Genomic DNA, 27,405 nt, shown 5'->3' with positions numbered 1-27,405 from the left:
TGTTCTTGGCACCCACTAAGAGCCACGCTGGCAAGCCAGAGATGAGCATCTTCTTCCACACAGACAGGCACATGACTGAATGAAAAGCTCCCACTTTCAAAGCAGTGATTCACTCTATCAAGCGCTCTCACTTCAAACAGGCTGGCCTCCCCTTCTCTCGCTTCAGTGTCTCTGTGGTCTGCTGCCCAGCTCAGCTGATCAAAGACCGTCAGCTTTGTTCCCTGATCTTCCCAACAAAACAGCTTGTATCACACTGCCGTCTGACACCGCAACACCCTGCCCAAACACAGAAGACCATTAACCCTTTAACAGGCGCTTTAAAAGGACGCTGCTGTTATGCTGTTGTCTCCCTCCAGCACAAACAAGTCAGGACAAAGTACTTTTTGTCTTAAAAAACCTGTCCAGTTTATTATAATTGAAAATCTATTCATACTTCAAACATATGCAGGGAATGAGTCATCACCATTTTGAAGTTGTTGTCATCTCTTGTTATTGCAGCGCACACATTTATAAAAAAAAAGGAACAAAAAAAGCAAACATGAGTATTCATTTTCAGAGTGATGGTCACGCAGTGTTAAAAACTGGCCACAGTGCTGAATAGTTTTCATGACTCTACCTACAGACAGACCATGTAAACATTTTATTCAAGCATGAAAATAATGACCAAAACTGACAGCAATATAATGCTGTGTGTGTCACTGATGTTCTCTGATTACACTGTGGATGCAAAGTGGTTTTGTCCCTCTGCTGAGTGATTGATGTGCAGCAGAGGTATGTCTGACACACACACACTGCACAGATGAAAACAGCCAATAATCTAAAATAGGCAGAAAACATACAGACGAGGAACAAAAGAAACAGTTAGACATCAGGAGAACATTATAAGACAACTTCAGGGACGTGTAGTAGAGGGCAAGAATTTAACCTGCTGTGAGAAGATGTACAGTGTATTGGACAGGCTGCTCTGCTTAATCCGATAATCTTACTACTCCTGTTGATGGTTCTTTCCCTTTGGTTCATTTTTATATTTGACATTAAGGCTTCCAAACCAACAGATTAAAGAGGAAATTAGCATGGATTACATATAGGACTTATAGAGCAGAACAATAAGCTGCTTCTTAACCTTGGATTTAGTCAGTTTCCTGAGACAAAGACGGAGCCCTTGACCCATTTTACATTACAATACCTGTATCACATTCAGAAGTACACAGGCTGCACTAGTTTGCACACACAAGCTTCAGCACCTGACAGTAGTGGAATTTAAGAGCTGGCTGTGTTGACAAAGGCAAGACTGATAGTACAGAACAGAGAAATATACAAAGGTAGGTGCTGTCAGTAAGACTTATTTAGCTTAATGATATCTCCTGAGCAGATCAACAGCTCTCATGCAGTTCAGTCGAGGTCAGGTGTGTATCCATGACAGAAATATTTGAGAGGAAGAGAAATCTGTGCAGCGCATGGACGGTCTGGAGGACTGACTGTCAGTTTCTCTTTCAATACTTAACATTTCTTCCTCTGAAAGCCTCCAAACATGTTACCTTTTTTTCACAGCCATTCACATGGTGCCATCCACTGAATATATTTGCTACAGACCCTGTGTGCACAACAGTACAACAAGGATGTGTGCAGTGGCATGAAATGCACCAATCTGCTGCCAAATTTCTCCACTTTAATGTGTGTACAGCAGTGGTGTGGTTTGCATCTGTGCTTCCTGAAGATCACTTGACAAAGACTGCTCAGTTACACAGCTCTACTCTATCTATTTCACATAAACTGTTGTTGCTGGTGCTGAAAATCTTAAATGCATCATTTCCTGTGCACAAAAAGACACCAAGAGCAACATGTGAAAAAGCTTAAATATGCATAAAGGACATTATTTATGTGTAAATATGACAATATCTTGCTTTAACAACATAAAAACACAAATCATAGATGGTGTCAAGATATAATGGGAATTCTGTTGCTTCTTTTCTCTTTATCACAGGCTCCAACCAGCCACCACGTTTCCTGAACTACTTCTTCTCGACCTACCTTCTCATCTATGAAGATATGCCCATTGGTGAGTCTCTGTGGAGCATCAGCATGTTGTGTTTGATGTATCTACATTGTCTAAAGGAGGTATTGTAAATGTGTCTGCGTGGACGGCTTTGTCAGCTTGTTCACTGCACAGAAATGCTCTGTCTTCTGTATCCCTTGAATATAAACTCAGAAAGGAAAAACAAGTTAAGAGAGACGTCATAATAGAACCTGACAGTGATGGCAATAGATGTCCGCTATCAGGATGTGTGTGTTTCTATTTGTGTGTTGTGTTAGGCATGTGTGATGAGAGGGAAACTCTACAGTGATTCTCTACACAGTGTAGCTGGCACCAAAGAAAAGTAGGATGCCTTGGATTATTTCACACTCTGTTGTTCATGTTTGGATGGAAGAGTTTGGCCAGATTTGATATGTCCATGTTATTATAAGCTTGCTTATATGTTGTTTCCTGCTGCTGTTAGGGGTGGTTGGGGGTTGTGGAATTTTTGTTGGTCGCAGTGATTGACAGAGCAATTTGGAGATGTCTGGCTTTTCATCATCTCTGGGGGTGTCAGTGGCTTGGAATTAAAATCCTTTATATTGGATTGATTTTCTAGGAGTTTGTTTTTTTTTTTTTATCACTTGACCTTTACTCTCTGCCAGTCTGTCAACACTCCTTGCCTGAATCATGGAGTGTTCGCTTATCCATGTCTATACTCTCAGAGCTGCTGGTTGGTTACATGTCACAGGCACAGACAACCTATCATTTTTTCCTTTTTTCACATTTTTTCTTGGGGTCGTGAACATTCAAAAACACCACCAAGCCTCCATCATCATCACTATCCCAGTCAGTGATTGCCTTCAGCACCATTTCCATCATCATCACCTCAGTTGCATGTTTTGTGCTGCAGCCAGGAAAGGTTACAGTATCCCACTGGGCCTACAGTAAATCATCATTATCATGACGCCAAACACCATTGCCCCTCATAGCTGCTTGGTTTGGCATCTTTGTCCAGCAGTACTAAGCAGTTTCTGGCAGAGGGCCATCTCTTCATTCAGTCAGCTGGTGTTCTAACCAGTGAAGGGCATGGATGTGTTGGTGGGTGGTGCGGCTAATTTCCCTAACCACTCTGTCCAGGTTGCCCTCTGGCCATGAATCATTGTGTCCTCTCCTCAGGCAGCTGGGCTTCAGTCCAGCAACACCTTCCAGTGGTCCAGAGAGCTGTCAGTCATGTCCCTGGCCCGGCCTGTGATGGCTTCTTCAGTGGTGTGATCATGAGGGCGGGCTGAGTGATTGGACAGTGACAATTTGTCAAGATTATTGTTTATTAGTTCAGCAGATGTCCTCGTCTAGGAGGCCCTCTATTTCATAAACACATGAACGCACACTCAAACACACAAACCACTGAGTCATGTGTTTGTGTGTGTGTGTGTGTGTGTGTGTGCTATGTGAGTAAAGGATGTGACATAGTGAAGAATAGTATAACATTCTTTTCATCCCAGACACCCACATGTTTCCTCACACAAACTGGAGATTGCTTATCATCCTGCACTGCCTTAATAGAGCAGCCCAGCAGCAGTTTCAATGCTGACATTGTTCTTACTCTTGATTTGAATAAAGGGCAGATTAAAAATACATATTTTCTCATCTCAAGGTTCAGTGCAAAGATTGTGCAAAGAATAAAGGATTGTTAAACTGGGCTTTCAGGGCACAATGGAGGCGGTTTAATCATATTCAAAACTTCATACCATCCTCTATACTTCATTAGGTCATTATTTTATCACAAATTTGATGAACATAAATGAGCACCTGTCTGACTGACTGGAAGCCAAACTGCATGACTTGAGCACAGTGATCAGGTTTCCACAGCCACTCTGATTGGTCGCATTCAGTTACCATGGAGGTTGTCGGGCTGAGGAACAAATTGACTGACACATGCACAATAGACTTATTGATACAGTATAATGGAGATGAACAGAGCAGACTTTCTTCAGTTAAAACTTGTCTGCATGTATGTGCACACACACACACACACACACACACACAACATTATCTGGCCTCATCTAGGCAGCAGATCAGTGACTTCAGCTCATCACCTCGGAGCCAGTAGCCTCAGCTCCGTATGGCAGGCAGGAGTGCATGATTATTTATCAGAGAGATGAGGGAACACATCCAAACACAGCATGGATATTTGATCTGAGACTACACCCACTCGCCTCCCCCCTCTCTCCCTCTCTCTCACCAGCAAGGGGTTTGGTTCATGAACCAACACGGGGTGCTGGAAAGATGCTGCACAGGTGTGCGCTGTAGAAGGATGTGTAACACAATGGTAGAAGGCCCTCACTCAGCATGAACTCACACTTCTGACGTCCAGTATGGTTTTCATTGTCTTTCATGCAGCAAACATAACACCCTCATTTTGATACAGTACCAGCCCAAGAGGAATCTTTACACCCCAGTGTTATGAATAATGCCTGTGATGTGTGATAAGGCTGCATTAGTGGTCTACTGAACACTGCAGTGATACAATGATTTAATTCAATATTTACCAGAGGAATATTTCATCCTCACCCTGTTCATTCTCTGCATGTCTGTCCATGTGTGTGAGTCCATTTAGCGTGAGTATGAATGCATGTGTTTACATTTCATGGATTTTTGTCACATCCAGGCAGTGGGATCATTCACTGTAAGGGGGGGCAGCTAAACAGAGGGGCTGATGTTTAAATGCAGTGGCAGATAACAGTATGTGTTGTGTCAGGAAATGGGATGTGTAATTAGACTGAGAGAACACTTTGATTAAACGCTCTCATCTCCTAATCCACTTTGCCCTGATTCGGCAGATTAAGCTCTCTACTGAGTAATTAACTTGTGGAAAGAACACAACATTTGTTCAAAATAAGAAACTTCCACACTCTGCTGGGATGGTTTGTGCATGTCTTGTGGTTTATGCCTATTGAGCATAAGGCTTCGCTGTCTGATTACATTTAAAACTTTAAATTAGGCTAACATTATTACAACACATGTTCATTTATATGGAATAAGCTATTGTGTACATTCAAATTCGGGTCTTTTTACCGAGGACGTAAGAAGCGTCACAGCAGGAGAGAGGTTTCTGGCAGCATACATTACATGCATGAACAAATGAATGATAATCTCAACCATTTTGGTCATTGTGAGTCATTCATATCCATAAGCACACTTGTATTATTTTCCTTTAAACAAAAGATCATGAAATTTCCAGTAGAAAAGGGCAGTGAAAACAAAATGGCACTCATTTTCCATTTCCACTAGATCACACTGTGAACAAATTAGACTTATTTGAGCCCTGAAAGACCTTTTTTCTTACACTATATTTTCTTTCTTATATATTTTCTTCTCTTGTAATACCCACAGGGAAACGTGGCTCCAGAGACATGGCTCCTCTGACAACTACTAAGTTTTTAAGCCACTTCATTTTTTTTTCTCTATTTTTTTAATCCTGTGCATCAAAGCTGTAGAATCTCAGCTGTATGTACCAGGATACACTCTGTCTGAACTTCTTTGCTCTCCTTTTCTTTTTCCTTACTCTCCTTTGCTCCCTCACATTCTTCTACTGCCACAGTAAATACCTTGCACTTTTAATTAGCTCCGTGGCATTCCTAATTCAATAATAATTAAGGAGCAGGAAGTAGCCCCGAGGAACAACTTATTAAAGCCTTCCCCTAAACGTGTTGATAGTGTCTGTGTACTCTATCCCCAGCCAATTCCCCACTGTCGGCTGCCTAGCGCGGTCTACATTAACCATGGCTTGTCAACACTCCTCCGGACACTGTCTCTCTCTCTCTCTCTCTCTCTTTCACAGCTTTCTGATTCAGCATATTGACTGTGTTCGCTTGCCTGCGCTCATAAACAAAGCAGTAGTCATAACTATTGCTAGCTGTTGTAGATTCATGGTGTTCTGGTGTGAATGCTCCTTTATCTTGATTGGACAGATGCTTCCTGATATAGAAGCATCGTCTAACATCTGAAAGCCGAGTTGCCTCTAAGCCAGCCTGGATATTTTTGTGTTATATTTTATTCACAGACCACTCAGTTCTCTTAATGATGCTCTGTTAGTTTAATCAATAAATTCTTAAGTCATCCTTTTACTAAATATATTACTGCATTGTAGATAAATTATAAATGTTTAAGTGTGCAAATTTCTATCACTCCTTAACTGATATTTTACCATAGCAACATATTAAAATGAAATTTAAATATAAAAATAATATAACAATGTAAACAGGTAGTGCCACTGCACCCACAGAATATTATCAGCCAAATAAGCAGCTCTGCTCAGTGTGGGGTTTGGCTCATTGTTTAGCCGTCCAGTCTGTAATTCTGTAGTACTGCTGTGGTACTCTCTCACTGTATAATACCATATCAGCACCAAACAACAGACAGGCTGTTAATAACTGGTCAACATAGTGATTAGATGCTGAAAGCTAATGTGTAAATAAGGACGTATTTACTAACAAGTTCACAGTATCAAGCTAAAAGGTGATGATATGTCCAAAAGCAGTTGCTCTTTAACCTTCTTTCCATTAGCGACACTTGGCTGGAAATAAAGGGCCTTTTTCTGCTGCTGATCAAATGCTTGGCCAGACCATTACCTGGTGGGAGAGAATGGCCTCCTTACCTGTCTGACTGTGCAAATCACTGACCGACCAGCTGATTTACACAGGACTGTTGAGCAGAGCCAAGCATGGACACACTCTCAGTCTGTCTGTGGGTCTGAGCTGCTACATCAATGAGCCCTGTAACACAGTTCAAATAAAAAACCTCCTTTCTCTTTCTCTGCAGACATAGTCAGACTGGCCATCAGGCATATTTCTTTTCCAGTAAACCCCTGTCAGCTAACATCAGTACATTTTACCCCACTGCAGCATTTGCTAATTATTCTTTCAGTTCAAAACACTTGATTTGTTCCCTAGGGGCAGTTTACAAGGTCATGCAGAGTAGTACTCTGATTTTCCACATGGATAAACTGTAATATTGAAAATATTGTAAATATATATTTGGTTATTAAAATCATGATGACAGCACTCAGACTAATAAGGGCTCCTCATATCCACACTCTCTCTCTTGAGTGTATGTTTACATGCCTCACATGTCACTAGGTTAGTGGGCAAGTGATGGTAGGCACTCAATCCCCATTTGCTCCAGTGGTGCTGTTCAGTGACCAACAGATGAGACTTGTACTGAGTGTGAATGTGTCATTGAGCGTGAACAGGCTCTCCCTGCAGGACGTCATTAATGCCCAATCAACCTTATTTTGGATGAACAGCCTATATTTATAGGGGCAGAGTTAGACACTATGCAACATTTTTTAAACATGTTGAAAATTAGCTTGTCAACCAAAGCAATGACCCACTCTCTTTACCCATCCATTTTTTGACATGTAAACATAAGAAAAACAAACATAAAACACTGAGTGAAGAAGAATTGCTGTGGCTTTATGCTGTTAAGGTTTTAGCCAAAGGGCTCAACGCTGAAATGTCTCCATCTTTCCCCATAATATTTAAGGTTTTCTTCATCAGGAAACACAGTCTAAAATATTCAGAGTGTGAACCTTCTTTTTGACATTTAGAATATCTGAATTTTTTGCAGAAGACCTGAAGACACCCAAGAATACTGCCTGTTCTTTGCTTCTGCAGAGCAGATAGTCTGGAGCAGAAACAGAGGCATAAAAAGAGAAATAAAGAAAAATGAGCAGTGATAAAAATGAAAGGGTAATCAGGGTATTGTCAGGAGAAGAGGAAGAAGGGGGCAGTTCCTCTGAGAGTTGATTTGGTGTTTTTGGATGTTGGCTGATATCCATGGCGGTCTCTTCTTGCAGGATATGTGCTCTGGATATTTGTTACTCTCAGCTCACAGGTCTGTTTATGCTCCCACTTTCAGCCCTCATTTAGCCAAATTGGAATGCAATGTATTTGTCCTTTCTGCATCTCTGGCAACTGCCGTTGTATCTGTCACTATTTGTGAGTTTGAGTTGGCGGATGTGCTATGTGCATGAGAGTGACTGCGTCTCTGTGTGTGTGCATGTATGTCAGTTGTATAAATCCTATCTACCGGCTGCAGAAGTGAAATATTCCTCCGTGTCGAGGTGTGAACCACCTGATCTCAGCAGGAGATGAGTCCAAACATGTCCGGGAGGTATTCTTAATGACTAGAAGTTTTTCTCTACACGTGAAGAGTCCTCGCCTACCTCATTTTAGGAAGGGGATACACTTGATCTGCTTACTTCCTGTGACAGCTCTCTGCTGTCATTGAGCTGTTGCATTGACTCTCTCAATGGCTCCCCAATAATGCCAGCAGACTGCCATCCATGAGAGACCTCTGTTTTGGTTTAGTCAATCATCCCTTATCTCTCCCCTGTGGTGCCTTGCTCCCCCCTTCTTCCCCCAGGAAATAATGGGGTCCACGGTTCAGTGGTGTCTGCAAACACACCATCCATCATGACGCTGTGCTGCGCTATATTGTCTGCACTTACCCAGCACGTGATGTGTTAGTGTTATTATGGCCCATGCAAACAATCACAACACTCTGGCCTCTCATTGCAACATTGCTTTGGAGTTCCCATGATTGTTGAACATCCCACACATTCTCATACATAATTTTAATTTCATCAGTTCTCTCTGATCTTGTTTTCTCTCTAGATATCTGACTGTTGGTCTTCTTTTTCTGCCTGCACTGCAGAAAACATTAATTTTAACAAATAAGTTTTGCCCTGTATTCAGTCTTTATAGTAGAATTCTGGCAGTGATGTATGAAAATTATGGATTTCTAATGTAGCTTCAAAACATTTCTAAACAAAATAGGCAGAATAAGGTAGGTCACTCAACTGCTAACAGGAAAATGACTTTTAATTTGTTGTGACTGACATTTAAACAACCTGGTTTGCATTTGATTTATCCTGGTTTATTCATCAAAACAACAATACGTCCCTTCGCCTAAGCAGTTCACTTATGTAAGACTGACTTATAGAGTGCCATTTAACCTCAGATAAAACCTGTGCTACTTTTAAAGACATTGTGTTGTGGAAGTTTTTAGATCTTTACTGAAATAAAAGTCAAAATACCTCAATGTGAATATAGATGTATTAGCAGCATAATCTGTTGAGTAATAAAAGTATGTCTCCTGTCAGACTTTGGTATTGTTACGTGTATTTAATTGTTGGATTATTATTACTTGTGGGCAGAATTTTAATGCTGCAGTGACGTGGAGCTAATTTTATCTACTTTATCTAACCACTGCTTTGTAGCTCAATCAATTGTGAGTGACTATAGCTGTCAAGTAAATGTAGAGGAGCAGAATAAAGTAGCATAAATTGGAAATACTTGAGTGCTTAAGTTATAATTACCTCAAAACTGTCCTCATGTGTAGGCCTTGATTAGATGTTCTTAGTTTCTCTGTACCACTGAACAGGAGTTCGGTGTTTGAAAAGTTTGCTTTTAAAGCAAAATCCACAGAAGTGTTCCCTATTTATTTTAGACATCTGTCAGTTGTTAATGTCAACATATGTGCAAATGTACTCTTTACTTTTATTTAGCAACATAGTCTAGACAGAAATATGTGTTTTGTGTGTTTATGGGACACCCACCCCAAAGTATTTATTTGTTTTTCCTCTTGTGGTAGTCATTCAAACCACACATATCTTAAATGTTTTATATCTTTCAAACTTGTAAACCTTATTTACAACAAACTGTTGAGACTCCCAAGTTAGATTTTTCACTATGAGCATATAAACTTCCATATGGGCTGATAAACTTATCCTCTCTGTCGTCTACTTGAAAACTCTACTCTTTTTGTCCTTTGAATTGAGCAACAGTTTTGGTGTTTGTGATTCTAACAGTTTGGTCAGCAGTCATTCTTTGGTGATGATAGTCATTGTGGAGCTGCCTTTAAAGACATCACCTTGAGGAGGTATCAGTGTTCAGTGTGGTTCAGTTTCACCTGCACCATCCAAAATCTTATGCAAGACTCGCTTAGTATTTCTTCAGAGAAGCTATCTTACACGCTTCACACCGTAGTGATCTCTTTCCATCTCCTTTAAAAAGACATCCTGCTTCTGTGGTGTGGCCTATTCTGCTCAACTTTTCCTGTGTTATGACCAGACAGAGAGTGAGAATATGGAGAGACTGAGACAAAGATGGGGGAAGCGAGCTGAAGAGCTCCAGGCTGTGTGTGTGATATTTCTCTGGGTTGTAAAAGTTAATTGAAATTGTCTGTGGGAATGTGGCGCGACACCAGGTTGAGCAGCGCTGCCAAGGCACACTGCACTGTGCTGACAGGCATCACTGTGTTGGAGGCAGTGGTTAGATTACCTGACCAACTGAAGTTAGGCTCTCACACACTCATATAGGCAGAGATATGGAGCTAACACTCTTTAAAGCTTAAATCAGATGTGTCTGTGTTTGTGTGGCTTCCAGCATCTAGTCTACTATTTGGACATACTATGCTGTGTCACTGGGCAAGACACCTGTGACTCTGTGTATGTGTGTGTGTGTGTGTGTGTGTGTGTGTGTGTGTGTGTGTGTGTGTGAGAGTGTGTGTGAGAGAGAGAGAGAGATCACAGATGGAGAATCATCAAAGAGAACACCACAATATTTTTGATAGTGATTTTAACAATCCTTTTTTTCATTAAATTATCAGCTTCATCTCAGATTTCAGCTTGTTTACACCTGTGTGTGTGTGTGTGTGTGTGTGTGTGTGTGTGTGTGTGTGTGTGTGTGTGTGTGTGTGTGTGTGTGTGTGTGTGTGTGTGTTTGTCTGTAGGACTCCTGTCTGGAACGCCTCAGGTTTAAACCCAGTTTAATCCCAGCAGTACCAGCAAGTCAAATGATCAAAGTATTGAGAGGGTGGACCCTCTACCTCAGCAGTGCTCTGCATTGTGTGTGTGTGTGTGTGTGTGTGTGTGTGGTTCATATACGTGTGTACATATATTTCCAACCTCATTTAGAGAAATTTTGTGATTTCTGAATAACGCATTTACAACATTCATTTAGTGAAAAAGTAAAATACCCGTTTTTGTATTGCTGTTTATCCATTATTGCTGTTTCACCCTCACATTTAAATCATTGTTTTGGGTTTTACTATTTGTTTACTTGTGTGTGTGTGTGTGTGTGTGAGTGAGTGTGAGCACGAGCACGCATTACTCCATTCTCCAGTACTGAGAGGTGCATTGCTGGGTGGCAGATCAGCTTCTTGCAGCTGCTTATCTGGCCCAGGTGGGTCACGGCTGATACCTGCCTGAGCCACGCAGAGCAGCTAACCTGGAAATTGATGTTTCACATCAGCGACCACCGCTCTCTGCTCCATTGCAGGGAAGCTGTAGGAGTGAGGAGGGGGGATGTGTGTGTGTGTGTGTGTGTGTTGGTGTATGTTGCTTGCTTGTGTTTTTTTTCTCTGTTTCCCTGCGCCCTTTTGAAGATGTACATGCATTTGCAGTTAGTGTCCTGACTCACTGCAAATATATTGTTGCTGTTTGTTACCCAGCTCTCGATTCCTCAGACTGTGTTTTTAAGCATGCAGAAAAGACCATTTTTCCAATTACTGAGAAGATGTAAGGAATTAGAAAAAAAACGGAGGGGAAAATGAAATGTCATGGAAAACTCTTAATGGTCTTTGAAAATCAGAAGGTTACAGGTCTCAAAGACCAAAGCTAAAAAAAAATCTTACTGGGGCGTGCATAATGTTCTGAATATTACTTGGAAAATGAATTCCTGCTGAGAGAAAGAACCTGTGTTTAGAGCACTTTAATCACCATGTTTCGCTCAGGCCTGTTCTTGCCAGCTATTGCCACTTCACTTGCAACCCATTCTCTGATTTGTCAGAGATCAGTGGCAAGACTGGCTGAATATGTTGTTTTCCTTTGCATTGTAACTTGTGATAGTAACAGCAGAGTGTGGCTACATTTTAGTATATTTAAGTTCCCACAAAACCTGACAAATTTCAGAACAGCAAATTTACCAGACCCTTTGAATTATTGTTCTGACGACATGCTGGATCAGTTTAAATTAGACGCCTGCAGTGTAATATCAACTTCGGTCACCTGAGGCTGGTATGCATTCTATGAAGAAAGGTTATCTCGTCCTTGTCTTGAAAGCTGACATTTGTTCTCATAAAGGCCAGCATGCTGGTGCCAGATAGGATTAATTGACAAGTGACTGCACTCTGTTTCCCCCATTTACAGGCCAGTCTGTGGCTCAGATCTGCTTGCTTTTGTTTACTTGTGTCACAGTCTCTCTGTCGTCTCTGCTGGTAGAGAATGATGCTCACTTATTTACTTCCTCTCACCTAAGAATGTCGCCATTCACTGCAAGGTGATGTAACTCTGCCTTTTCAGCACAGATATACACATGTTGTCAATTTAGTGTTTGCTCTCTCTGTCTTTTGAAGTTATATGTCAGTCTTCTAAATCTGTGCATGGCAGCTGTAGGCGCAGTGATAGGCCAAGAGGTGAGGTATGTGAGTCTGTGTGTACAGTCGTATGTGTATATGTGTGTGGTTTTACACATTAGTGGGGTGGTGAGCTGGAGCGAGTGCAGTATAATTGAACTCTTCTCACTTATCTCACAGCCGGGAAGGTGTTTGACATTTAACAGGCCTCCTCAGAAGCACAGATCATTTTTTTAGGGAATAAAGCAGGCTTGTCTCTCGTCTTTGCCTCTCTCTTTCTCTCTCTGCCTAGCACACATTCTTGCTCTTTGTCTCTGTCTCTCTCCTATTTGTTTCTCTGTGCAGTAGTTTGTCGCCAGTGAGAAGTCCCAGCTGTGAACAAATCCTTGGCTTTTCCGTTGTCAGCCATTGTGCATGTGAGACTCTGCTTTTTCTAACCGTTCATTTTCAGCTGACTTTCAGCACACTTAACAAATGAAATACCTAGCTGCTTGCATTGTACCTAGGTTGTTCATTTTTTACCCAAACCGACAGTAATGAGAGTGCAGCACGTCTGCTTAAGGAGCTGCTTTCTGGTGAGAGGAGACAGAGTTTGAGCAGGACAGTGCAAGCGAGGGCAAGGGAGGGTGGGAGGGAGCGATGAGTCCAAAACTGATCGACCAGAGCAGCTGTCACTGCCCAGCTCTCCTGTTCACCTCCTCTGTTTTTTATGCTTCCCCTCGTCGCTCTGTCCCTCTCTCCAGATTGACCAAGGAGGTCAATTGCCAATTTGCCAGTGCCAATGTCTTTGTCAGGAAACAATATTAATTTTGGCTAATTAGGACCTGAAGCTAATGAGCGCTACAGATAATGAGTTCATTTATAATCCATAAAACAAGTGTGGCGTGTTACGGGATGAAAAAAGCTGTAATGGCGGCAGCCGGACATCAGATTTAGGCAGCAAACAATCTGGACACACACATTTTGACACATACACCATCCACTTTAACTCACTTACCCCCTCTCTCTCTCTCTCACACACATACACACACACTTCAGACTCTGGCATGTCTGCATTGCAGTCCTCTGCTGGTCAGCTTTAGCACAATTTCAGCCAAGCTTTTCGGACAGTTACCATCCTTCATGTTTCTCTGTCTGACCCCTTGTTTCCCTGTCTTTCTCTCTTTACCTCTGTGTCTCTTTGTCCCTCTCTTCCTGCCTTTACCTGTCCGTCTCATGGAAAACAGTGGTTCAGTCCTGATAACAGACACAAGTAGAAAGGGACAGAAATGGGATAGAGAATGGGAGGAGGGAATAAGAGGGAAAAGGAGAGGAGAAGGGTGGACAGAGGAATAAGGAGCTGGCAGAAAATGTGGATGTGAAAATAGAAGTGATACACACATGGAGAGATGGGAATAGATATTGGCAGATGGGGAGATGGCGGTGAAAGGGGCTTCACACCAGATGGACATAAGAGAGAGAGAGAGAGAGATATGAGGAGGATAGAGATGCACTAGTGACTCTGCCCATACAGATAAAGTCCAGCTGGCCTCAGGCCTGGCCAGTCATTCAGCTATACTGAGCTGAGCTGTACCTGACCAGGGTCAGACATGCTAGTGTGGCCTCTGGAGCACAGTGCAATTCTACAACTGTTACACCATATGGACTGGTGAGAAAACACTATTACAGATATATGCCACTGGAGATCACCAAGCCCACACGCCACAACAAAGTAATCTGTAAGAAGGGAACAGAAATCATACAGCAGGGGAATGATGCTAGTCTTCACCCACTTGTCAGTGGTAGGTGGATCTGTTGGGCTACTGAGCCAACGTGGCAAGTCAATTTTAATGCTGATGCTAAATGACATTTGAGGAAAATGTAACAAGGTGATTGTACCAACCATGTGTTGTTGTACGTGCTGTTTCTGTGCTGGTGTGAAGCACTAGCATCTGCTATTTGAGAATTGGCTGCTGCAAAACAACAGGGTTCATCCTGTCAATTCAAATAAATCAAAGTCAGCTACTGTTTTTTTTCTTTCTTCCTCCTTTCAGTTTTCTTTTTGCTCGCCTAAAAAGCAAAGTTAGAAAAGAAACAAACCTGAGCACAAGCAACACAGAGTGAGAGAATAACAACAACTTTCAACACAGCCTACAGCTGCTTTAACAGTAATAACTACAGAGTCCTGAGACTTCAGTGGTCATTTGATATTACAAGTCACCAGTTACATTATCTCTAGTAATATAAACTCAGTAAGTTCTGAAATAGTTCTTGTAAATGTAAATGACACACTGACCTTTATCTTTATTCATTTCCCTACTTCCTAATTAGTTGACTTCACAAAACAGATGACAAGTACTACTACTACTAGACAGGAGGAAAACTAGAGATTTAGCTCAGCAGATCCATATCTTTATTTCTCTCACGTTCACATTTTATGGTTCTTCAAATGCAAAATATTTATTGCTCTTTTCTCTTATTTTGTTTTCAGTGTACAGACTAGCCAGTACCAATGAAGGGTACATTAAAATATAGAAACAATAAGATGGTCTGCAAGCTGTAGTCCTTGGCTAATGAACTGAATCTGGACAGTGTAGCATTATCACTGAAAATGAAATTTCACTGTACATACAGTACAGTTTTTGGGCCCATTTGGTGCTCGAGTACTGCGGCTAAAGTTTTCTGAATTTTCCAAACACGTCTTTTAAAAGCATTGTGTTGATATAACCCCACTGACAGCTGACAAGAGGTTGGTTTGGCACCTTTGAAGACCTGAGCTTGCTCTAAAAGGAGATGTGGTGAAAAAGTAAATGAATGCTAGCAAATAAACCAATATTGGTGAAAGAAATAACAAGCCTGGCAAACAGTAAAATAGAAGATAAATCTGAAGGTATAATCATCATTAAATTGCTGCTGCTGTGTGCTGCTTTATGATCTCCTCGTCCAAAACAGACCACTGCTGATTCTCTGAGCTTGCACGTATTTGTTATAGCTATATTTGTCAAGAAAAGGAGTCCTTGTTTTCTGAGGTAATACTCCACATTCTCCCTGCTGATGACAGTCAGGGCTGGAGGTCAACTCTGAGTTGCCACAGCCTCATTCTCGACCCCAGCGCCTGCCATTCCCCAGCATCCCCATCCACATCTACAGGGCTGACAGAAACAACATCAGCCTTATATTTCAGTAACACGGGGCCAAATGATAAACATGTAAACGGTAGAGAAGAGGGAAAAGGCCAAAAGGGAGAGGCGTTTGTTTTAGTGTGTTTATGTGTGTGTGTGTGTGTGGCTTCACAATGAAGGTGGCATGTTCCATTACCTGGCCATGATTTAGCAGGCTCTCAGGTAATAGTCAGCCCTGGTGAGGTCAGCAGAGGGCCAGTGTCAGAGAGAGGGAGTGTGGGGAGGGTGGAAGAGAGAGGCACATAACAGAATAAGAACAGGATTAAAAACTGAGGTGAGCAGCAAAACTGGCTGAAAAGAGCAAGAAGACAGGAAGAAAAGGAAGGAACTGGGCAGGCGTTACAAAGTGACAGTGCTGATGGACATTTTGGCATGCTGGCAGAGGTGGTGTGGTTTGGGGTGGATGCGTGTGCGTTTGGGGCGGGCGTTTGCTTGCGACGACGACAGGCCAGCCTGGCTCAGCCGTCACTCCTGAAGCCTCAGTAGCACACAGCCACCTGTCCACTCCTATCAGTGCTGCCTGTGTCCCTCTGTCTGGCCTCCACAAGCAGGACGGAGCGTGACGAGAGGATGACAAAAACGAAAGAGAGGGAGCGGGGGAACAGCAAGACTGTGATGGGATGGAATAGAAAATAGCGAGAGCAAAGAGCTTTCCTGTGTGATCGGAGGGTGAATGGAGCTGCGTGTGAATATGCAGTGACAGATCTGCCTCTCCTCACCAATGCGTGGGATGACTGTCCACTAATGTCCTTCACTGTCCATCCGACTTTCCCAATGTGATTGGTTAGTCACAGCCTTGTCACTCAGTGTTTTCATCATTTCCCCATTTGGGTGTATTAGAAAGCCAATCCTGAGCCGGACATCCAATCACACTCCTCGTCCTCCTCAGTTCACTTTAGACTGAGCTGAATCGCTCTCATTTGATTCGGGGCACATGAATGATTCATATCTGGACAGCAGAGTCAACTTCAAATATACTCTGATGACACTCATATATTTTATGCAGTGCAAAACCAACATTTACTCTACAATATTCGTGTAAGTTCTTAACAGTCTTGCTAACGGTTTAACTACTATAAATACACTGTTAGTTAAGGTATTCATAGTATGGTTTCTGATGACATGCATCATCATGCAGCTTCTTAGAAATCCTTTGTTGCCTCCTTTCCACAAGCTTAGAAGAACAAAACAAAAAAAGACTGAAATCTTCTCTTTGTTCTTTTTATCCACAAGGTTAAAGCACAGTGAGGTTTTTGATTTTAAGCTACAGGTACATAAACCATTTGTTTTCAACATTTTGCCCCTCCCATTTGGGCTTTTCAAGTCACACCATGAGCCACAGTCTAGTTTCTGTTGAAGACAGCCATGCACACTGACTGTACTATTCTATACTCACACTCTCACTCACGTCAAGAAAAGCTGACTTAACTGAACATAAGATTTGCTTGTCAACTTATCATTCATGATAGATGACCTTCAGGAAGTGTGGAAGCTTGTGTGAAGTACAGGTTTGTGTGTCCATGTTTGCTGACACGTATGAGTGTTTTTCACAGCTTTATAAAAGTGTGCATGCTATGTTTCTGAATACACAAACATATAGTGTACTCAAAACCTGTACACACACACACACACAGAGGACATGTGGTCTGGGAGGTGTGTATTTCTCTCAGGAATGGCTAAAGGAAAGACAGAGGGTGTGTTCTCTTCCCATCCGTGACAGATTTAGTCATAAATCTGTTGGATTAATACACAGCCTCCCAAGGACTCTCGTGGTGTGTGTTGTTGAAACACAGGAGTCACTTAAAGCCAGACTCCAGGCACTATTTGTCTTCGGCTCTCTTCCCCATCACAGTTATTGATGTCGCAAACACACACATGCTTATGCACACACACGCACACATACACAAAAGAGGGAGGACCAGTGAAAAATAGAGAGAGGGTAAATGAGAGGAAAATGAGAGAATATATCTTGTTTCAAAGGAGCTATTAAAATTTAAGGATTTCTGTGAGATAAATGAGCTTTTTCTAACAAATATAACCTCCTTTGAAGAACTCTAGTTGTAATTTCCACCCATTATTTATTAAGTAAATTGCACTCATCTGCAGCAGTTGTGCCAATTTGAGAATGCGTGGCATTTGTTTATTCGTGGCACAAAGGCTCACAAACAAAATCAGAGCCTTTTTCTTTCTTTCCATCTTTTTTTATTGCTAGCTGTCTAACTGACCTCCCTGGGGAAAAATCTTTACTGTCACTCTCCATTGCTGCTTTCATTCTACAGAGAAATAAACTCTCTCCATGCATCCTCTCTTCAGCTATTAAAGATGCCCCCTGAACACGTACACCTCTCTTTGTATGGAAATAGAGGTCTAAGCACTCAGTTTCTGGCCACCACTCTATTGTCATTCCAGGTAGATCTGCTGGGTTTATTTCCACGTCCAACTGGCTTCCCGGAAGCAACACGATTCTCTAAACATTAAGGCAGCACACAGCACCGTGGGCAGAGGAAGCAGCAATGAGATGATTTCAACTCATTTCCATCTTATTTCTAAAGGAAGAGAATAAAGTTTAATTTATTGTGTGTTTGACTGGAAGTGAGGGTGCAGGTTAATACATGTGCCCCCAAGAGATCTCTTAAAAGGATGAGCCTGAAAGAGTGGCTTAAATCCCTGATGGAAGCTGACTCGTAAATTACCCTCAAAGTGCTTCATATGAGCCACATTGACTGAGACAGTCGGGATCTTACATTGATATGACTGCAGAGGATTTTGGCTTCTAGCTGCATTCTGCCTGATCAATATAAATATCCAGCATGCAGTTCTACTCCTCAGCCATTAATGGGCGAGTAAAGTTCACTCCCACCTTGTATCTTTAAATCCGGTGCTCATAGTTTCCACTGTAATGACCACAGTTAACAACAATATTCCTGTTTCTCATTTTAACAAAACTAAAGTGGCATTTCTGCATCAGTGTGCACCATCGTCTGCCTGTTTATGACTGTATCGATCTTTCCGTGCAGATGCCAACACACACTCACTTTCTGTAATATTGGTGTGCAAGAAACAGACCCATTTTGTTAAAATGGTACACAGTCAATTAGCAGGATGTGGTTTTGCGCGCTCGCTCTTTAGCACTGTGCCTGTTGTCCCAGACCTAATGGATCTGATACTGAAAGGTATACAGCATCGTAGCTTAGAGTCACAGTCTCATAATCACAACTCATCTATGTGACAGATGTGAAGGCTTTCCATTACTGCCTCTCACCACTGAGTATACTGTTCAATTTCTCTTCACATGGTAATCCATAAAGTGACAAACGCCGCACTATGAAGTAGGGAACAAAACACAGATCCACTGTACTGAATGAGCTCATGCTGCCAGTTAGCTGAAGACAGTATTTGCCTGTGTGAATTTTTGATGGGAGTGATTGATGTGAGGCAGCATGGTTTCAGCTTGGCGTTGCTGATGTTTTTGAAGGCTCTCATTGTCAGTGGATAGACAGTGTGGTAACATGAGTGGCATCACACTGACTCATCAGCCTACTGATTGCACGACTTCACCCCTGAAGCTTGAGCCCTGCCTCAAGACATTTCATCAAGTATTTATACAGAGCAGGTAAAGATCAAGATTCTCCCTGCCCTGTCCTTCACAGTCAGTTTTTGTCTTCAGGTGGCCGGGTCTTTTCTTTTGTCTGCTGCTGCTTTGGTAGACAGCATTCTGAACATTGCCCATATACCCAATAAGCCTCTGTGTACCATAAAATTCAAAGCTATAACTCACAACATGCCTGAAATTGGAGTCCTGACGATGCCTGTCCCACTGAATCAGCGCTCAGATGAACGAGAGGTCTAGAGATGTCACCAACATAATGAACAGGGCTTTGGCCTATAGCCCCTTTTCTTTCTCAAGCCTGATGCCCCAGGGCAGGACCGAGCCTAGTCCTCGTCTAACACGCACGACTCCTATTGATCCAGCAGGGATTGATGTCCTCCAGCGGCTGATTTAGCGCCCCCACTGGCCCCCTTGCCTTTCCTAAAAGGTTGGGTTGAGAAAAACATGCTGCTGCTGTGTGTAGGTTAGCAAGTCTTCCTACTTTTCTTCTCCTCCTCCTCCTTGCTCTCAGTGTTCTGCCTCTCCAGGCTTTGTCATTTTGTGTGTTTTATGGCAGTGAGTTTTTCAGCCCTGCCACGGTGAAGCAACGATGCTTTGTCTTAATGCACAGGTCCTGCTCTAACTTTGGGAGAAGTGCTTATGATAATGGAGTGTATTTGTTACTCACCTCCCCTGCACTTTCCTCCTCTCCTCTTTTTTTAAATTTACTCTTTCTACTGTGCCTCTTTTACATTTCACACTTTGGGCTCACCTGTCTTCCACTCTCCACCTCTAACCATTAAAATCAAAATGCTTCCAATTCTGTAATTTCTTTCAATTTGCCATTAAGTAGCCAAGTTAAAGCCTTTCTCATATATACTGCTTCCTCCAAAAAGTTAAAATTACAATTATTTGAGCTGCATAAACACATCACTTGGAAAGTTTACTTGTGCATTCTATCAAATGTAGGTTTCCTCTCACGTTCGACGATCTCTAAATCTACCGGGCCAGTATAGTAGGCAAAAATCTTGGATTCAGTGTTTGAGTTTGTGGAGAGAATAAGAGGTTCAGGGGACAATAGGAGAGAGAAAGGTGAGGGAGAGAGATGATCCACCCGGCCCATCGCTCTTGTCATGAGAGCAGTGTTGCAGAGTGGAGGAGAAGGGGAGGGGCAATGTTAATGTGCACTGTATCATTCATAACAGTAATACTGGCATCACTTGCTGCTAAATAGCATCATTCGTCAGGGGAAAGGGCTTGGTGCCACAGTGTTACAGATAAGCACGAGAAGGATACGTACATTAAACACACACACACACACACACACATCCTAAATCTTCCCCAAATATTTGAACAAAAACTAAAACTGACCTCAACCAAACCTGATCCCAACTTCACTTGTTAGATGAAATTGAGCCTCAACCTAAAATGATTTGGTCTGACATTAAAACCTTGTCATTTATACAGTCAGAACACAAATCACATAAGCAAACATACACATATGGATACACAGATGTGAATAGTTTTAACTTGACCCGAGCATGAACTACTGCAGACTCCAAAGCAGATTTAAACCCACAGTTTTACCATGACATTCAGATTTCATGATGCTTTTGAGGAGTCAAACTCCATCTTTTTTTATATTACCACATTTTTACACTTTAGAAATTCACCAAAACACTCAGATATATTTTCTTTGCAAACATTAATACCAAAGCTGTTTCATACCTCAGACATTCCCATCTTTAAGGACAAGGTAAAGTCTCCTAATCCTAATTGCATCCATTTCCCTCTGTTAATGTGTGTCACTTGGGGAAAATTGAAAAACTAATGAGTAAAATAAAACCTGAACTGATTGAGTCTTGCAGGCACATACATACATAGCGCAGTACCAAATCTTTATCTAATAGTATACGACTGCACCCAGTGGATTTAGTGGAGGTGTAGATATTCTAGCGTCCAGTCCAGCACATACACCACTTCTACATGCTTTCTCTTAATCCGAGCAGGGAATCTAACCCATATGCTTAATGGGTTGGTCTTAGTTTGCCTCTCTTTTCCAGAGTAGGAGTTAATCTTCCACAAGACTGTGGCTCTCATACATAGCCTTAGTCCCAAATGCCCATTTGTTATCCTTCACTTGAATGTATGTCTGCCCACATGCAGCAGACAATTCCTCCACAGTCGAGAGGGCTGGAAGGAGGAGAAAAAAAAAGTTATTATTGATGACTATGGGGTAAAATGCTTAATTTGCACCGTCTTCAACCAAATTATAACTCATATTGAAAGCAGCTGAATTTGCATAAATCTCATTAGACGCAATGAGAGGGGTTCATAAATCGTTATATTAATTAGTCATTTTTGCCATCCTTTCATAGGAAAATGGGGTGTATTAATAAAACGAGAGGGGTGTGTGATTGTGAAGCCTAATTGGTCGTTGTGTTAAGCAGTTTGGCGCGCAAGTGACAGGCTTGATTTAGTTTGGCTTCACCTCTATTGTCTGGCCGAGTACCTGCAGGGAGGGAGAGAGAGAGTGTGTGTGTGTGTATTTAGTCTCATATCTACATGATCATCTTCAACACCTTCTTATTTTTTCATCATGCCTTCATGACGTCAGTATCACAGGGCAAACACAGAGACAAATACACTCAAATTCACTTCCTACGTCCTCTGTCCTGTGTGTCGTTGAGCATGGGTGGAGCAGCTTGACCAAACCCAGAACCTTTTCACAATGAGCCACTGTACAGCTCAAGAACAACAAGAGTGTCTATCCTGACTCTGCGGCAAAGAGTCAGGGTTTGGGGATGAATGCATGTCAGTGGGATTTCCATGTCAATACAGGGATGTGCCATGTGAATGCCATAGGTGAATGGAAAAAAGAACATAATACATATTCATAATGTACATTCTGTGTTACTGATCACAGCATACCCTCTCCTCTCAGTAATGAGCCTTGTCCCTGTGGTCACCGGGTCTTGATGCCGTCCTCTCTGCTGCTCCTAACCTCAGCCTTGCCCTCCTCCACACATCTGTCCAGCACGGTGGATTAGCCAGCCTGATGGCACTTCACCTCTGCCTTTGATTAGCCAGCCTGTCTGAGCTCTAGTGTCTGTGATGAATGAAGCCTGTGAACCTCTGCAGCACCAATTAAAACCCCTTTGTTCCTCTACCCTTACACGTGCCAGTGTGTTTGTATGTGCTGGGATTGTGTGTGAAAGTTGTTGTAGTTATGAGCTCCCTCTTTGTCAGGGTGTTTCCCTGCATATAAAAGACACGGTTTATGAAAAAGTGTAAGCCCCTGACAACATCTTCATGCTCTGTTAATGTTTTTCCTTTGCTGCGGATTGAATTGTTATCTTCTTCATATGTGTGTATTAATTCACACACTTCACAATGCTTCCCAGTGAATTATGGGTCATCTAAGTAATCTAAAAACCAACTATGGAACAAGTAATCTAACAGTGACGTTTGAACAGACAAAAATACATTATCCAGTACAAATTCTTCAGTGGAAGAGGTGCAAGGATGTATATCCTTTTACCTGGAACCACTTAAAATTCATGAATACACGGTCATACAACCAATCAAAAATCTTGTTAAACACCCTGTGAGACCTCTGACCTTTGACCCTCTATCTGGCAGGTTCATCAGTGGCCCAGCTGAAGGCAATGGATCCTGAGGGGGAACCCCTCGTGTACGGTGTTTCAGGAGAAGAGGCCATGAGGTATTTTTCAGTGAACCACGACACTGGCATTGTCTGGCTTCGACAGCAGCTCGACCGTGAAGTAAGAACACAAAACAAACTGCTGCACACGCTAACACATTACCAAGGCAGAGGAAAAGATACTCAGGACAATTTTGAAAATAGGATAGAATATAAATTATCAAATGATGAAAGAGCAGTGGAAAATACAGTTCTCTTCAGCGGGGGGGGGGGGGGTAAAGAAGAAAGGGCTGTGAGTGGCATTTCTGTGTCTTGTTCTGCTTCTGTGCTCTCCTCCTTTGCACATGTTCATACAAACTCTGTGCTGATGTCTCCGTCTCCTCCAGACCAAGTCAGAGATGCAGGTCGAATTCTACGTGAGTGACATTCAAGAGGTAAGAGACAGATTTGCACTGTGATCACAGTTATGACAACTCCCGTCACACGCTGACACCTGGATATAGCCCGACCACATTTCACATAGAGACCTTCTCTCTCAATCCATCTCTCTTTCAGTCTCTCGCTTTCCTTCTCACCCTTATTTCTCTCTTTCTCACATGTAATCATTCTGACACCTGTCTCACTCCACACAGTTTAGTTGCTGAAACATACTGACATTCAACCTACTCTCCCCCGCAGGCAATCTGTCACACACTTGTCCTGTTTTCTTTCACTCTGAATCTTGGCTTGGTGTGGCTAATACACATTTTCAGTGACTACAGTTCTCTGTCAAGTAACAAGTGGAGGTGGCTTTGGAACACTTTCACCCAGGTGTTTCCTCCCTTAGGTGGTCAAAGACACGGTAAACATCCAGATTGGAGACGTGAACGATAATGCACCAACCTTCCATGGTCAGCCTTACACCGTCCATATCCCAGAGGTAAGGATGACGTACAGTCATTTCACTTAATAACTTATTACATCATAAGTAGTAGCAGAATAATTTGTTGTTTTATGAACATCAAAATAATGACACCGGCAGAAAAACGTCTGATTTCTTTCTCAAATATCTACTACAAAGGGCTTTGGGCAACAAATATTTGCTTCTGGAATTTAAGAAAAAGTGATAAAACATGTATGAAATTCACCTCAGTCGCATGATTGTTGTAACATGGTGGCTACAAATAGTGATCATCAACTATTCATAGTGCTTTTTGGTTTGCGCTGCTCTGGAAATGACGGCGTTTTGCTGCACCTGTGATCTTCCCACGATTTGAGGAGTTGTCTTCAGGCTCATGTTTAGAGAGTGTGCACAGCCTCCTTTATAGGGAAGAAAAACACTTGCGGCAGTGGAAACCTCAATCTCTTCTCCTCGCAGTTTCTCTCACTCCTCTGTCCTTTCTCTGAATCTGCTGCTTCCCTCCTCAGCTCTCACTTCTTTCCATCGTTCTCTCTCCTCTTTGCCCTCTCCCTCATCTAATCCTTGATATGAAGTAATTGCCAGAGTGGAGTGGAGGACTTCAAACAGGGGCTGAAATCCACACACACAAACACACACACATTCACATATCTTGTTGTGTTTTTATTGAGCACATACCCCTTTCTGGGTCTTCACCAAATCTTCAAAGCCACTGGCTTTTTCTCTCCCCAATCCATAAAGTCAGGCAAATAAATGGGAGACAGAAGGACTATTTGGACAAGGCTGTTTAGACCACCCACCAGGGAAGGTTTTCTCAGGCCAGTGCAACCACTGCTCAGTTGTGTGGGACTCACTTATAGTCCACATATAGACTTTCCAAGCTCTACAAACAATAGGCTTCAGTTTAGCCTCCGGAAAGCCATTAAACAGAGCTGTGTTTGACCCTTAGTCTCACACATTGTTAGTTCCCTTGCATCACTCAATGAATTACTGCTTATGTCAGTGTTGCCCTCCTAGTGCTTACAAAATTTAAGCTTTTTTAGTTGAGGCAGTGGGATGTGGTAATAGATCAGATTGTTTCAAACACTAGACACAACAGTGAATCTAATCCACCAGCATTTCTGTGCACTGGAAGCAGCTGCAGCCTCTAACAATGACACGTGATGTAGCCATAATAAAACACTGTATGCAAACCTTGTGCATGTGAGCACAGTGTGAGACTAATGCAGGTGTGATGTGTTTTATCACAGCTCTCAATGAACGTATTTGTTTATGTGCTCCACTTGATAAATGAGACGCTGCAAATTCATTCACATTTTTATGTCTGTGTGTTAGAATAACAGAACAGCACAATCTGTACAAGACAGCTCCTCATTAAAGCCTTCCACCTCTTCTGCTTAAAGTCTGTGGGTGATTTGGGGACTTCTCACTGTACCCTGTTTCCCCTTCCTGTACCCTTTTCTCCACCTTATCTTGTTTCCCCACCACTTTCGTTACCTGCATTTTTATGGCCTCATTACCTCTGTGACACTAACCGACCTCTAGCGGGCGAAGCAAACATGCTGCGACATCACTCCATCATGCTGTCACTCACTGGACATGGCACAGTAACTGGGGGTTAGAGTGCCATCAGCACTACTAGATAGTGCTGCTGAACTTTAGTGCACAGAGAAGAGGGTGATGGATGTGAAGGATGACAGAGTAGTAAAAGGAAAAGATTTAACACACGCAAAGTGACACAGAACACGAAACAGACGGACAGAAGCTAAAAGAAAACAACACAGAGAGCTTTAGGGTTGTTGACACAGTAGGATAGTTAGGGGAGGAGTCATATTGAGGTGGGCCTGATGCAGCTCAGCAGTGAGCAGATGAAGCAATGTGAGTGGCAAGGTGAGCAGTGCAGTAGGGAGAGCAGGGGGAGAGTGTGTGTAAATGTCGTTTTAATTTGTAGAGCCATAAAGAGGGTGAAGGGGAGCAGGTGGGCTGCGAGCATTCCCTCTGTCAGTGCTAATGAGCTGGCCAGATTTACAGCATCCACACTCTCAAGCAGGCAGCAGCAGAGGCTGGATACAAAGAGCGACGACTATCACCAGAAATAATGTTTTGATAGAACAGCAGATGGGCCACAACCCAAATCCATTATTGGATGAGATGATGGAGTGAGCCTACAACATACCGAGAAGTGTTTTTCACATTCCCTAAGCGCGACAGGTAGCCCTCTATACCGCAAGCCTTCTATTGACAAACTCCAAATGTTTTGCCAAGTTTGAATCGGTGGAGTACAGAGCTGCCGTCTGAGCAACTGTGGGATCATCCACGGCTTAAAGAACAACCCTCCCCAAAAGCACTCTCTACCTCTCTGTCACACACCTCCCCCACTGGGAGTCAGACTCTCTGTCAGGTCCACTGTGAGACTATCAAATGCCAACACTAACAACTTCTCTAACTGTGCCCAGTGAGTGCCATCTCCTGTGGTTTCATAAACTGCCCCTGACCACACAGTTTTCTCTTGTCTTGCTTCAGATCTACACTCAAACCTTAGCTATTAGCTGGCCTCACATGTATTTATTAATAGTTTATATACTTACTTGACTTTCCCAGACGTAAGTTTGCTCAGGTTTGTGTTATTTTTGTTTGAGTCCCTCCACATATTGCATTTCAGAATTTAAATTCCATCTCTTTTTCATCCTCTTGCCAATACTCACATTCATCCCCACCTACAGTAGATACGCAATGCAGTGGAATCCTGCCTTCGATAACACAGTAATGATGCACACAAGGTTGCATAGCAGACTCCACAACAGCGCTGTAATGCAGCACATAGATGGATTAAATGTATTGGCAGACAGGCAGGAGGCTCCAACTGATAGATATCCAAACTTTATCTGTTTACTGTCTCTCAGGTATGTCAGGCAGGTGAGCAAATCCCCCCTCAGCCTCTATTTTCTATCAGCCATATCTCAATGTCCCTCTCTAACCTACAGTAAGCTCTGATGAACTACGGCTGATGGTATAGAATGGGGCTGCCTGTGGTGGAAACCCCTTAAGGTGAAAGTCAAACATTTAAAGAAAGAAAGGCTGTTTAGTCTGGTCTGATCCAAAATAACCTTCTCTGTTTGGTTTGGTTTTTAGAGAAGTTAACCCTCAGTAGAAGCAGAGTAATCCTCATCTCCTGTGGTCATTTATTGATATAAAAACAATTACACGTAACTGATGTTCAATAAAATAATTTTTGCTCTGTGGTAGACTGTCCAGAACAAACGTTGGTCTCTTAGCCTCTGTCTAATTATATTTTTGATTGATGGGTGCTTTTATCTGTTCATTGTATGTTTAGCATGTCCTCTGTTACTACAAAGAGAGGAATTCAAACCAGTATCATGTTAGTCCCAAACTTTTGGCTGCCACTTCCTCCAAACAATTGAGTTGATTAGCATGACAGCATTTCACGCACTAAACACACACACAAATGCACTCATATTATAGATAATATTGGCAGAGGATGTTTGAGAGCTCCTATTACGCCTGTGAATGAGCTGTTTAGAGCTTTATATGGACTCTGGCAGCAAAACAGAGGCACCTGCTATTTGATGTGCCCTCTGTCGCTGTCAGGTGGAACATAGATGAATTCCGTTTCATTCCTTTCTTCTTTGCCTTTGT

At 42.4% G+C, this 27,405-nt stretch overlaps 1 protein-coding gene across 2 annotated transcripts in view; it reads left to right on the top strand.

Moving 5' to 3' along the window:
* Positions 1–27,405, top strand: part of LOC127138939 (cadherin-23) — a 113,460-nt gene that overhangs the window by 14,637 nt on the left and 71,418 nt on the right. For both annotated transcript variants that reach the window (XM_051076912.1, XM_051076911.1), the window contains exons 4-7: positions 1,985–2,059; positions 22,829–22,971; positions 23,237–23,284; positions 23,677–23,769. In XM_051076912.1, the coding sequence (XP_050932869.1) occupies positions 1,985–2,059; positions 22,829–22,971; positions 23,237–23,284; positions 23,677–23,769 (359 nt within the window). The remainder of the gene's footprint in view (positions 1–1,984; positions 2,060–22,828; positions 22,972–23,236; positions 23,285–23,676; positions 23,770–27,405) is intronic.

Source organism: Lates calcarifer, linkage group LG16_LG22, assembly GCF_001640805.2.
Source record: "Lates calcarifer isolate ASB-BC8 linkage group LG16_LG22, TLL_Latcal_v3, whole genome shotgun sequence".
Taxonomy (NCBI): domain Eukaryota; kingdom Metazoa; phylum Chordata; class Actinopteri; family Centropomidae; genus Lates; species Lates calcarifer.
The sequence above is the reverse complement of the archived record's forward strand: the minus strand, read 5'-3'. Positions and strand labels throughout refer to the sequence as shown.